Source organism: Aythya ferina (genome assembly GCF_964211825.1).
Source record: "Aythya ferina genome assembly, chromosome: 3".
NCBI lineage: Eukaryota > Metazoa > Chordata > Aves > Anseriformes > Anatidae > Aythya > Aythya ferina.
Genome location: NC_140298.1, coordinates 94,057,953 through 94,071,447, shown reverse-complemented (window position 1 = coordinate 94,071,447; position 13,495 = coordinate 94,057,953). Strand labels below are relative to the sequence as shown.

The following is a 13,495-nucleotide window of genomic DNA, read 5'->3' as shown; positions in this document are numbered from 1 at the left end:
GAACTGTCTGTTGCCTATCTACAAAACTGGAAGCGTTATGGCATCTTCTTTTCAGTTTTGTTTTGATGAGACCACACTCCCTGCCTGAAGACAAGCTGAACCAGCAGATTTTAATGGAGCCTAGTAAATCTCACTGACCAAGGTGACATAACATTAATAAAAGAAGCTTCATTCCTGTATGGCAGCAAATGGTAATGCAAATGTGAGATGAGCAAGTCTGGATTTTTTCTCATAACTTATTCAGGAGCTGTCCCCATTGAGCCCAGCTTTCAGCTCATGTGTGTGCCTGTTTCACTCATTTGATGAACATCAGGTTTCTTCTGTACATACACATTTGCTAGTATCTTTGCCTTTCTAATGAATGCGTGTAAATATAGACTAAGTAGAACACAACAGCTGGGAAACCAAAATGGGGGGAAAATATTGTTAATCCTAATGGCATCAGTCCCTCCATTCTGACCCAGTGAATTGCAGTATGAACTTAAAATACTTGGTATTCACTCCTTAGCATAAACTGTCTCTGGATATTTCATTGTTGGAATATATGGCAATATACATATGTATATATATATTATAAAATATTATTTAGACTGTACTTAATATATATATATAAATCTATCTCCTTGTAAAATGTGGTCTATATACAGCCTCACTAACCATGATTAATAATTTAATGTCTTAAGAAGTGATAAAAAGTACCACTTTTTGAAGAGTCACGTGGTTAAATTAGAAACTGATCTCAAAAACTATAAAATGACATGTATAAAGCAACATGCCAAGGAATCAAAGAAATTTATTCTGAAAAAAATACATAATATTAAATTACTTTAATAAAGAATATTATATTGTGTTACAATGCACGTACCTCCAAAAATTCTGAAGAAAATATATCAAGTATTCTTGAAGTTCATCATATTTAATAGTATGATTTCAGTTATACCTACTACAGGATAACACCAAAAAGAATTTAAACGTTATGATCTTTTGGTTGCCTTACTATGATATTCAGCAAAGTCAGTGTTTTCTTTTTAGTCATATAAGCTTGTAATTTAAATCAAGATATAAAAACATCAATCTGTGTAAATGCTACTGGGTATAGCTGAACTGCGGGTTTAGCCTTTGCCCCCCTGAAAGTCTTGGTACAGATTTTGAGCTTTCGCAATAATTCCGTTTACTTTGTGTTGTGAGAGTCATGGGCAGTACTGTATCAGCCTACAGCTTCTCAGCACAGCACCAAGTAGCTTGTTCTTTTTTTTTTTTATCTAGAATGTGACACATGCTGCATGATAAACCTTTTACAATAAATCCATAATTATGTGTAGTTCACAGACAATTAATTCTTCATGACACTTCATTCTCCAGTAAGTCTAATTATCAGTGTTTTAATAAAATAAGAATGAAGGTACATTCCTTTGCCTTGTGTTTTTTAAAGTCTTGGGTCTAAACTTGTACTTGGTATTCATCAGCACTGTTCTACTGACATTAATAGAGTTGAAATATTAAATCAGTTAAGGATATGTATGTGTATGTATGCTTATATACATCATAGACACCACCTGTGTTTTTATTTTATAGCTTCCACTCTTTTTTGTCTTCATTCATTTTAGGAAATGAATTTAATACAATCTGTTTGTGAAAAGTGAGCTATGAAACAACAACAATAGAGAGAGCATTTTTATCTCATTTTTATATATCATTTTTACTGAGAAGACAAGCAATATGGTAAACCCCAAGTGTTTCAAAAGACATCAACTATAATGACAAGCATTATAAAATATGAAGTGTTTGAAGATGCTTTCTGAATCTTTAGAATACCCATTTTCTAGAACTGCATCTGTTTCTGGGTGTTGATTTGTTTTTATTTTTATTTTTCTGCAACAACAGGAGATAATTGCTGCTTTTTAATGAACCCTTAGACGTTCCCATAAATCATCAACTCACAGAAAATCTTGTACCAAATATTATACAACTCTCAAGCTCATGGGAACTAGCAATTCTAGGGAAGCATAAGGAACTCTGAAGTTTTGGAAAACCACAGGGAGATTGCTTGTGGTGACAGAGGCTCATCTCTTTTATCTCATCATATGTGAACTTCAGCCCTTGCAGTGCTGTTGATAGGTTTCTCACTCCTTCCCTGATCTCTTTAGAAAAAGATCCAAGCTGAGATTTAGAGAGGAGAAGCCCTTCTCAGAATAATGAAAATTGAGGAACTTATTCTGAGAAGTACTAAGGATCAAAATGGAGCAGTTTAATGATCAAATTTTGCAATCAATTGGACAAAGCACAGCACTTATTGACCTAACTAGGAGATTACTCAGCACCTCATACCACTGAATTCTTCTGCTGTTTTAGTCTTCAGCTCTTTGGAGCAGATCCATAAACTCTCCTCCTTATTTCAAAATGTTACGACAGGATGTAATTAAGTACAATTAACAAGGAGGTCAAACGGTCATCTGATAAACACTGGCCCAAACAGGCAGCTTGAAAGGTCAGGGCTGCTAAAACCACACAGTACTGATGGGAAAGAATATTATGATTTAAAGGGGAAAAAATCCCAGTGACTAAAACTGAAGAGATTTACATGCTTGCTATATTACATACACACACTCATGCACACACACTGATATGCATGCACACGTGCCTCAGAGAGGCACCAATCTATGATATGGGAACAAGAGCAAAACTAATCACATGCTCGCTGTTCTTTACACCAGGTCTGAAAAGTCAGATTTGGTGCTTTATTTCTAGTATTTGTTTTTCTCTTTCGTTATTTTGCAAAACCGTCTCTTTTAAGAACAGTAAAAAGTCTTCTTGTCCAGGGCTTATAGAAGCCCTAAGATCCTTACAGAAGGACCTTCCCAAAGCAATGTCCCTGCTGTCTCATCATAAATCACCACAAAGACTACAGCTGTCACCTTGTTGTATACTAGGCTTGCTTATGCTCCATGGTCTTTATTACCCACACTACCACTTACTCCTCTTTAAATCATATTCTTTCACATCAATACTATATGTTTTTATCCACACCCATGCTTTTGATTTCTCTGCTAACTTTTTTTGCAAAGCATGCCACTAGAATCCCATGGCTCCAGACACCAGTGCCATCTGGTACCACCCACCTTCTGCTCCAAAATCAGACTCACAAAACATTTAGCAGCCCTGCTCTTTCATCTCCTGCAGACCAGGTTTGCCTGGACTGAACTTAAAATCTCTACCTCCAAAACTGATGCTATCCATATTGTAAAAGTCCAACACAACACTTTTTTGGGAACTTATTTTGAGGTACCTTACAACTGAATATTTCATCTCTACTTCCCTCTCCTTTTTTAAAACATGGGATATTTTAAATGGGTATACCTAGACAAATTATTATTAATTTATCACTGTGCTGGATCATGGCTAGAGATTTTCAAGAGAAAATGAATTAAGTTTCATAAATTTAACTATAGTCAAATTTATGAGAATTAGAACAACAATAATTTAATTCAATAGGCACAGACTACAAGAGGGATTTTACAAACCAGGTTCTCGTGGGGTCTGAATGGATAATATTGCTAAGCCAGTAGAAAACAAACCTAATAGAAATTTCAGCTGTTCAAGTTCCTGCCACCCCCTGATCCTTCTCCAAAAACAAATTTAGGTGAAATTTTGCTTCTGTAGAGCTACCAGTTGTCAGCTATGGGTATATATCATTTGCCATCACTAGCTGTCTGGTTTAGCTTTCTAGGCTGTGACTCATTAACTGTTGTCTCGATTTGCCCTGCATTACAATGGGAACAAAGAGAAGCTGTAGTCTGGCAAGGTACCACACATGCCATTGAATTATATAATTATATAATAGTGGCTGACCTCAATCTATTGCACGCGAGCAGTTGCTCAAAAAAGAGTTGGAAACTAGAAGTTTAGATTCACCTTTTGGAGCACCTCTTAATAATCATAGGAAGTTTCTGAGTGGGGAGACACACTGTAAAACCTCTCCTTTCTGGTTAGTTTACAGTCATTTTTTTATATTGAAACAAGTTCATAATCCAGTCCCAAACAAAGCAGCTCCTGCAAGGTGTACCCCACCCACCAACTCAAATAATGTAGTTGTCAGGGTTGACAAGTTCTGCCTGCTGTAGCACTTCTGTGTTTTATAGGAAATTTTAACCAGGGGTGTTATTTTAAGAGATGAGCAAATGGGGAAACCCCATGGCCTAACCAATAAAATATGAACTTTAGGTGCAATGGAGCACTCATAAATATGACTCAGAACAAGGGGATTCATTGTTTCTCCCGACCCCTTTTAGCTGCTCCTCTGATCTCAACCTCTCTGTGTGCGTCATGGCAGCCCTCATCCTTTAACCTGCGGTTTTTAAAAGCTAGCTTCTACGTTATTTATGGCTGCCAACCTTAGTAGCCCGTCTGTGTACTCCCTGCACACAGGATGGAGGTGGGGAGGGCTGCGTTTTATTTTGCAGGAATGAAAAGTTTTGCCTGGGGAGGTTGAGGTAGTTGCTCTGCCACGAGGGATCATGAAGAAAAGTGTTCCCTTCACCTGCAAAGCTTGCTGGAAAAGGAGACCCAAACCCCAACTCATTTTCTCTTTGATTTACTCATCATCCATATTTATCATGTTCTCTCTCATTTTCTCCGCTGTGTGTGTCTCGCTGTCTGTTTTCACCTTCTCCCTACCATTAAACTCCCCTCTTCTGTCCCCCCAAATTCTCTAGCATTATTGGCCTGCACAATGCCCTCAGTGCTGCAATACCGTGCCCCATGTGGGGCTCCCCAGTAACACCAGTGTCTCCCAGCCCATGCCATGTCTGTCCCAAAACTTTCTCAGGCCCACTGGCCGCTGCCTGCTGAGAAGAGGCCTCTACTCCCTCTGTGGCCTGTACTGTGCTCTGCCATTTTCTTCTCATTCCTCCATCTCCCACGCCATCGCCTGGTCTCACCACTTCTCTTCCTTTAATCCCTTCTCCAGCCAAACGCCACTGACATAAAATTAAAGTTCAGTGACCCTGCCCAGACGGAGGGGGCTAAAGACAAGGGAAAGGACAAGCAGGAGAGGATGGGGGAAAGTGTGGGAAATAATTATTAAGTCTGGTAGCAGCCAGAGCTCTCCTGAAGCCCTGGGGAGCCTTTCTTTAGCTGGAGGCTGCAATTGGCACTTCATAAACTGTTCATTCTCAGCTATGTGGAAACACCAGACGACACCTAGCATGATCAGACTATAATCAATCAATTTTCTGCAAAACTCTATTAGCCTGTGGGCCTGTGAAAGCAAGCTGAAAGGAACTGCCATGGCTAAAAAGAGAAGAGAAAGGAACTGCCCATCTCGTAATTACCCCCATAACTCAGGCAGTAAGCAGGCAGGTAGCCATGGCGAAATTCCTCGCATAATTTAACATCCAGAGAAAAAAATAACAGAAGCAGTAAGTGTTGGAGACCACATATGTGCCAAAGTTGTCCCGTTATCTAAGCATATAAACTGGGGTTTAGGAGGAGAACCAAGAGGATTTCCATCCAGTCCATGGCAGGCCAATTCCTCCCCTAACATCCTCCACACAGAGGCGTCTCTGCAAGCCGCCCTCCTTCTCTTTCATGGCTAGCCAGAGTCACTCCAAGATTGTGTTTTCCTGGGAAAATATGTACTGTACAATACATACAATCCCCACAACCCCACCCAAAGTCTGTGTTTAGTCTGGAAAGCAGTGCTTTCTAAAGAAGCAGCGGAACTGGGTCAGCCATTCTTCCCAATGGGAAAAATATTATTAACAATATATATTTATACATATGCATGCATATATATAGCTTTTCACCATGCACGTCTAACCATCTGCTAAATCAGTTTCTCTTCAGTTATCTGCAATTTCTTTCAAATCTGTCGGCAAGGAAAGTCAGACAGTTTTATGCCCCAGTTAATGGAGAGCTTGACATTTTTTTGGCTGGGTAAATAGAATAATTTACTTGGATTTAAAGTGTTAACTTTGGCAAAAAAAAAATTAATTGACAGTTATAAAAACATTATTTGGTAAATGATATTCATGGATAGCACACAAATCTATTTTGAGGTAGAACTATATAGTTCATAAAGTTCATGTAACATGAGAGATTTCAAAGGAAATATAAAATATTTCAATAGAAAACAACAAATGTAGTATAATTCCAAAAATGAATATGGAGAAGAATATTTCTTGCTTGAAATAAAAAAAAAATCCTAACAATGTGTATCATTACACAAATACTGGTTAAATCTGCCTAATGAATTGTAAGAATTGGGTGAGGATTTTTAGGGAATAAAATGAGTAAAGTCTGTGAGTAAAGCCCTTTTGTTCTATAAATGAATAAATAAATAAATAAAAACATGTTCTGTAAAAAGTTATCTTAATATTTAATTTCAGCATAGAGAATGCTTCCATATTAAAAGTTATTTCTAATGACTGATTGGGTACCAATGTGACAACAAATTATTTCATCTCACTGATTGAGTGACTAGAATTTTATCAAGGGAGGGAAAAATCAGGATTTCAAGATACCAGTGAAGTTAAATCAGACCCACTGGATCTAATTTCCTTTAAATTTTAAATAAAAGAGTGAAAAATACTCTCTTACTGATTTTGGGTTGCCTTTAAATAGCTTCAAGAACACACTCTCATTTTTTCTTGGTATTAATCCAACTCCACAAATAAAGACATGGGGTCTACTTTTTATTTAACAAGTTTTATCTCTGTAATAGCATCTCTCTGTCCACAGCAAGATAATAGCACTATTTCTGTCACTTCACTTAAGGCTGTGTCAATATTTTCATTAGAAGTCTGCATTTTACAGACTAAAACTGTACCATAGCCAAGGAAATTCATGTAAGGTTAAAATTAAGACAGCAAGATACGAAATTGAGTGGAAAAGAAAAAAAAAAAAAAAAGAATAAGAAAAAGAAAGAAAGAAAGAAAGAAAGAAAGAAAGAAAGAAAGAAAGAAAGAAAGAAAGAAAGAAAGAAAGAAAGAAAGAAAGAAAGAAAGAAAGAAAGAAAAAGAAAGAAAGAACTCATGAGAGAATTCATTCTTAAGCTTTGAGGGGAGAAGTTAATGATCCTGTGGCCTTTTTGCAAGTATCCTTCAAACCCAACTCCCCTTCCACAATTCCTGACATTTTATGGCTTAGCACTCCATATCCCTCACTGGTGATATGTTAGCTGTGAGGGGAAGCTTGTAGAAACTGAATTAGTTTAATTTAGGAAACTAGCTACTATATACGCTCCAGATCTGATTGCAGTTAGCAATCCTTTCTTTCTCAGATGTAATGCAAATATGTTTGTACAGGTATTCAGTGTGGATTGATATACTGTAGGTTTCTTAAAGCACTTCTATAAAAGTTGTGCTCTACCATGTTAGCATTCTCAGCTGAACACAATGGGTTGTAAATCTTGTGAATTTATGTATTTGCTCAGTGTTTTAAAGAAGAACATAATCTTCAAGGCAGTGTATGACCTTGGGGTAGAGAAACTAAAGAAATATGAACGGCTTTCTGTGCCTTTAATAGGCAACGTTCCCCTGGATTTCCCTGTCTGATTTAAGAACTGATCACAGTGGGTGCGATTTTAAATTATTAATTATATTAATTAAGATTGCGGGATCACACTGAGTGTGAAGAAGATAAGGTGTCGTTTGATGGTGCATTAATTACTTTAAAAATCTCCATAATATTGGCATTGTTATCTAAATTAGCATGGGTAGGTCAAAGGCACACATTTTATAGTGATCTTCACATTTGAGTCTCTGGGATTAATTTTAGATGCTAAGAACAAAAAGCTTGACAGAAAAACACAAAAATTTTATATATTTATCCCCTATCATATAGAGTACAGATCAATTCACAGGAAAATATGCAGAAAGAAGTTGAGCTGCTTAGCAAATGCAATATGTTTTGAGAAAAATTTACAGATGTGTTGTAAACAAATGAAACTACAGAACATTTGAATTGAATGAGAAGGAACACTTAAGTCCAGTGGATTTAATGATCACTATGATGCTGATGGAAAATTCAGTCCTTGAAATGCTTGAATGTAGTTTTTTAAAAAGTGCTGCTGTTTCTCCAAGTCTCAGGCATATGTATGTTTTTCATACAATCCCTCTCTTTTGGTGAGAGGTGAGGAGTGGGAATGCTAACATTTATCTTAACAAAGTCCTTCCCCAACTAAATTTTGAGTGAGCAGAAAAGTGAGTAGAGCTACATGAGCATTATTCGTCTGTTCTCTGAGGAAAAGGGTATCCTATATATGTCATTTTGGGAGATCAGCCAAAAAGAAGATGCCAGAACTCTAAACAGTCAGGGATTTGCAACAATATAACAAAATATAACAGGATAAAAAACACCCAGTGAGGAAAACAAAGTCCTGAACTTGTAGGTGATATAATCAGATCTTTGAAAACCCCAGTGTATTTAGTGGAGGATTTATTCTTTGACTGCTGGACCAACCCCAGTTAACTCTTCTGCTACAATCATCAATATTTATGGAGAGCTGCCAATGCACACAGTCTTATACAAAATACAGGACAAGGCATAGTCTCTGTCTTGTCGTATCTTTCAAGAAAGAAAGAGATGGAAATTCTGCTATAAATTCCAGTATAAAGAGCAGGTGTTTACAATTTCAACTTCAGGAGAAGTAAATGCAGTCTTGTTTTTCTCCCTGGTTGCTTGACAGTCTTATAATTGCAGTTCCCTTGATGATTATTTTTTAAATTTGCTTTGGAAAGTGAGGTATTTGCAACTCTGACAGGTTGATTTTTATCAAAATTAGCATGTAAGTTCCTATTTTTAATCTTTAATAGAAAAATATTTTTAAACTTCATTTTTAATCTTACTCAGTCTTTTCAATCTAATGCTTCATTATTCTTATCAAACATCTCAGCTACATATTTCTTGTTTAAATAGATTTGTCTTAAATTATTATAACTGGCTGCAATTATATACAAAAGTTTCAATTAAAAATATCAAGAAGATTAATAAAGCTTTATAATTACACCTTATGTAATTAATGGTGTGCAAGTATGAACATGGTGAATACTATTTCCAGAGCAGATTAATTTGATGCAAGTTGACTGAGGCTTCTAATCTAAAACCAGTTGAGTTATTACTGCACTGCACCAGCATTTATTGATTTTAAGGTACAGTGTTAGTATTTGCTTATCACTGCATATTTTCCCCATTCTACATTAAAAGAGCATGCCCTCATCTGTCACAATCTTATATGGCATAAATCATATTAAATGGTTACCTGTTTCCATGATTTATTTTGTTATTATGTTAATTATACTGAAACATAGGATTGTTTAATAAAAATGTTGAAGCTAATCTATGTCAGTCGTCAATATTTCTTATGCAAGCTACATGGTGGAATATGTGATAAACCACAATAACCAATGTGTATGGAAGGGAATTTGTAGTGAATTAAAGTTTAGCCTCACTAAAAGCTGAGGTATATTTTAATTTTACAGAGGTCAAACAAAAACTGATATTTACTTTTTTTTTTTTTTTTTTTTTTGGTAAGTTAAATGAGTCTATTAATCACAACCACTAGAAAAAAATAACACATCTCACCCCCAGTTTTCACAGCTTAGAAACATAAGATGAAAGATAGACTTCAACTTCTCCAAATGACTTTCTCAAGGCAACACTGCCTTCCAAACCAATTGAGACAAAATATTAGAAACTTCCCAGTCAAAGTAAAGCAGTGGAAACTTGTAATCCTACAGTGAGGAGTTTTATCTGGGAAAATGCAGCGGATTCAGGCCAGTAGATATCTGACACTGACCCTTCAGAGACTTATACTCGTGCAGTGCAAGAAGTCCTCCTGCAATCAAAGATGTTTCTTGAAATCAAAGGCTAGTTCCCATGTAAATAGCCATCAGTGCCATTGATGAAATGGTCTGAGACATATTTACAGAGGGTTTTTCTCAGGACACTTGAGGAAAATTTTTACAGGATCAGGGCCTTGTCTAATGCTTAAGAGATCAGAGCATTTATCATTTTTCTTTACAACATTGCCAATTCAAATTCAATGGACTCCAGCTATTCTGAGTGAATCAAGTCGTGCAATGATAACTTAAAAGAAATATACAGATAAGGAGTAACTCTTTCTTAAGGATGAGGCACATATTTTCCAAAAACAGGAATTTCTTTTTCTTCTAGTCTGCTATTTCGGAGCAAGAGCAAAAAGCAAATGAATTTAGAGTTTGGACAAATGTTACTCTTAAGGAAAAAAGATCTCAGAATTAAACACCACCTAATCTGCCAAATAATTAATGAAAAGTAATTTTATTGTTATGCCAACTAACTCTAGGGTATCATTTTCCTAGAGTTTCGAGTTGTTGAGGAATTTAGTGTTTGGAAACATTTTTAATCCTTTTGCAGGGATTAAAGACCTGGTAGACATAAAAGATACAGAGTGTGTGTGATAATCTGAAGGTATTTCAGAACATGTGCCATTGTTTAAAAAGTTTCTACAGAATGTATTATCCTGGAAAGCAAGGTTTTATCAGATTTTGTATGAGCTTACTGAGTAACTTCAAGCTTTCAATTAAATCTCCTGCTATTCAGATCAAACAAGAGGTTTTTAGATAGCTTTATGAGTCCTGCAGCATTTAAAATACTTATAAAAATAGTAAATACATTTCATGAATTATTAGCAGCTTTCTTAATGAGATTTAAGTTGCCTTCTATTAAAGAAATCTGTAACTGCTTTTTTAACCACAACATAACTGGTGAGCATGTTTAGTATACTCAGAAGCCAATATAATTTAGTTTTATCAGTTTTTTTGTCTGATTTGAAATAATTTTCAAAAGCATTCCTTGCTTGCATGTTTCTGGTGTTTAATACTCTATTTGTTATTTAATTTATTAATGACAAAAATTGAGAACCATTGCAGACTCTGAGCACCATGGCAGTGTAATAAAACACAGCCTGTGGTTATTAAATAGAAATAACAAAGAAACAGCAACAGATTATTTAAAATCCGGCCATCCAACTGAAAAGATAATAAAAATATGACTCTTACAAACAGAAAAAAAAAAAAAAAAAAAAAGCCCTAAATAACCTAAGAAAGTTTTGTTGTTTTTCTTTTTTTTTTTTTTCCCTAGAAATGGAGTAACTTTTCCCTCTTCATAACATTCCGGGCTTTAAAATATTAACAACTGATGTTTGTTCATGTCTGAGCTTTAAACAAAACAGTAAGGGAAATAACCGAGCAATAGGCATAAGTGTTTGAGTTTTTGAGATTTAAAAAAAAAAGGAGTTAGTTGGCCTAAGGCTAGAATTTTCATTACATCAATGAAAGAAAGAAAACAGAAGCCAGCAGAGGGGAGTTATAGAAACTGACTTTATATAAACAGTGAGAAAAATCTTTTTCCATGGCCACCTACAACGTAGCTACTTTACCATTAGTACAACTTTTCTTTTGCTAGTGGTGCAGCAGCCAGGGCCCAATCCTGCTCTTTTAGAACAGGTTATGCTCCGGCTGAGAGATTTGCCCCTCTGAGCCCTCCAAGATCAGGCTAACAGTTAGTCAAACAGAGCAGAAACAACAAATAAAAAAATTCGACCTACCTAAATTGACAAAGCTCATGACCATGTCAGCATCATTCAGAAAGTTGGTGTCGTGCAGGCTGGCTAAGGGAGGATTCTGTGTGGTCAGGGGGGTCATGCGAGATAATTGTATTCTCCGCGAATATCCATTTGGAGAGGCAGGGTATCCTTTCCGTATCCCTCTGCTCTCCCCTGCCATGGATCCCTTTAGTGAATACTCCAGCTCCTCAGTATCCTCTTCATTTGTCATGGCATTATACAGGTCCAGCATGAAGAGGGGTGCAGATGAAGCCTGCTTTCCTGGTGAAAATGGTCTGGGTCTGTGAGGTAGACCCAGGATAGAGAGAATCTCTCTCTGAATCTCCCTTCTCTCATGGTTCCGCAGCCTCCTGTAAATAAAACTCGAATGGACATGATTGTCTCCTAAACCTCCCTGTGCGTGACCCACCAGAACCCAGCAATTCCAGAGCAAGCCCACGAAAGCTTTGAGCGCAGTTAGGTTCATCTTTGAAAAGAAAAAGAACAAGGAAAAAAAAAATCTTTTCTCCTACTTGTTTTGAGTTCCTATGAGGTCTGCTTTCCCAGAGGCTGAAAAACAAAATTTACCTATTCTTCATGTCAATGTCATCTCTAAACGTAACATCTTTGGTGCTTTCTCTCCCCCCACCCTGTTTAAATATTATGGAATGTGTCAGGTTGCAGTTATTTCTAAGAAAGCTGAAATTCAGACTTCCAATTTTCCACTGTTGTTATCGTTTTTTCTGCATTTATGGAGCAGAAGACCAGTATTTTGTCAGCTGACCTAGGCATTCCTATATAAACCTTAGATAACCAGGTCTTGGGTGGGGAGCTGTATTAGCAAGAGCTGTTCTTCTGACACATTGTAGTTCCCAGAGTTATCTTCCCTTCTTATTCTGAGTTCTTCGTACACCTTGCGCTCTTCCCAAGATAAAATCCTGAGTCACAGATTTGTCTTGATCTGTACCTTGGTGGTGTAACACATATTTGTCCAGCAGCCTGGTGATAACTTTAACATCTTTTGAAGCGCTTGAGTGTTAAGTAATTCTAAAGCATGTACTAATCAAATTAATGTGGTGCCATGAATTTACTTGAAAAAAAAACCTTCTGTAAATCCATTCAACCCTTTTCAGCTTCTCAACTGTTATTTCCAACTCTAGCAGGCACAAATATAACAGCTCTCTTCAAGAGAGATCTAAAGACTAATGTAAGCACAACCCTGCTGGGAAAGAAGAGGCTTCTCATTGTAATTTGAAACGGGTATAGCAAAAAAGTCCTTAACCCTTCTGTTGCCAGACAAAGCTTTAACCCCCCCCCCCATAGTCCCCCCCCAGCTTACAGTAATATACCTAACTTGCCTATCGACTGCTTCTTTTCCTGCCAGCTTGCAGAATATCCCAACAAACAATTTTAATTTTAGCAATTTTAGGATATGTAGATAGCTGAAGGCATGGCGTAACGTGGAAGCTCCTGCGAGCCTACTTATGAGTATATAGTTTCATAACCTTGAATATGAAACCCTTATAACAGACAAAAATAGCATCCTATTAATTCAAGAAATGTTTATATTTTAGGTAGGTTTAGCAAACGAAGGTGACCTTTTTAATAAACTCTGCAGGAAATTTTGTCGGTTAGGCTTGATTCACTCTTCTCTAAAAATGACGGGAATGCACTCCGAATGAAAACAAATTTATTCAGCAAGTGAGATTTCAAGTTGTGCATAGCCAACAGTGTAATTAAGGGTTATAGTCACAACTTTCATAAGCTGTAATTTGCAATGATAATTTATTCAAAGTAGATTTTGACTCATAAACTGTTAGACTACATTTCCCAGTAAATATCAAAAGCTGAGATTTAATCCCACAACCTGTTATTAACTGGAGAAAGAAACAGCTTGACTGAAAGAAAAAA

At 36.5% G+C, this 13,495-nt stretch overlaps 2 protein-coding genes across 8 annotated transcripts in view; both read right to left on the bottom strand.

Annotated features, from left to right (window-relative positions):
* The window catches only part of HMGCLL1 (3-hydroxy-3-methylglutaryl-CoA lyase like 1), a 234,821-nt gene that overhangs the window by 190,912 nt on the left and 30,414 nt on the right, over positions 1-13,495 (bottom strand). The gene's annotated exons all lie outside the window — the stretch shown is intronic.
* Positions 1-13,495, bottom strand: part of BMP5 (bone morphogenetic protein 5) — a 64,177-nt gene that overhangs the window by 42,983 nt on the left and 7,699 nt on the right. For 4 of the 7 annotated variants that reach the window (XM_084515300.1, XM_084515302.1, XM_084515303.1 and 1 more), the window contains one exon: positions 11,588-11,955. In XM_084515300.1, coding sequence (XP_084371426.1) covers positions 11,588-11,955 — 368 coding nt within the window. Of the gene's footprint in view, positions 1-11,587; positions 12,787-13,495 lie in introns of those variants that run through there. The other 3 variants (XM_084515304.1, XM_084515305.1, XM_084515299.1) reach the window with 3 other exon arrangements.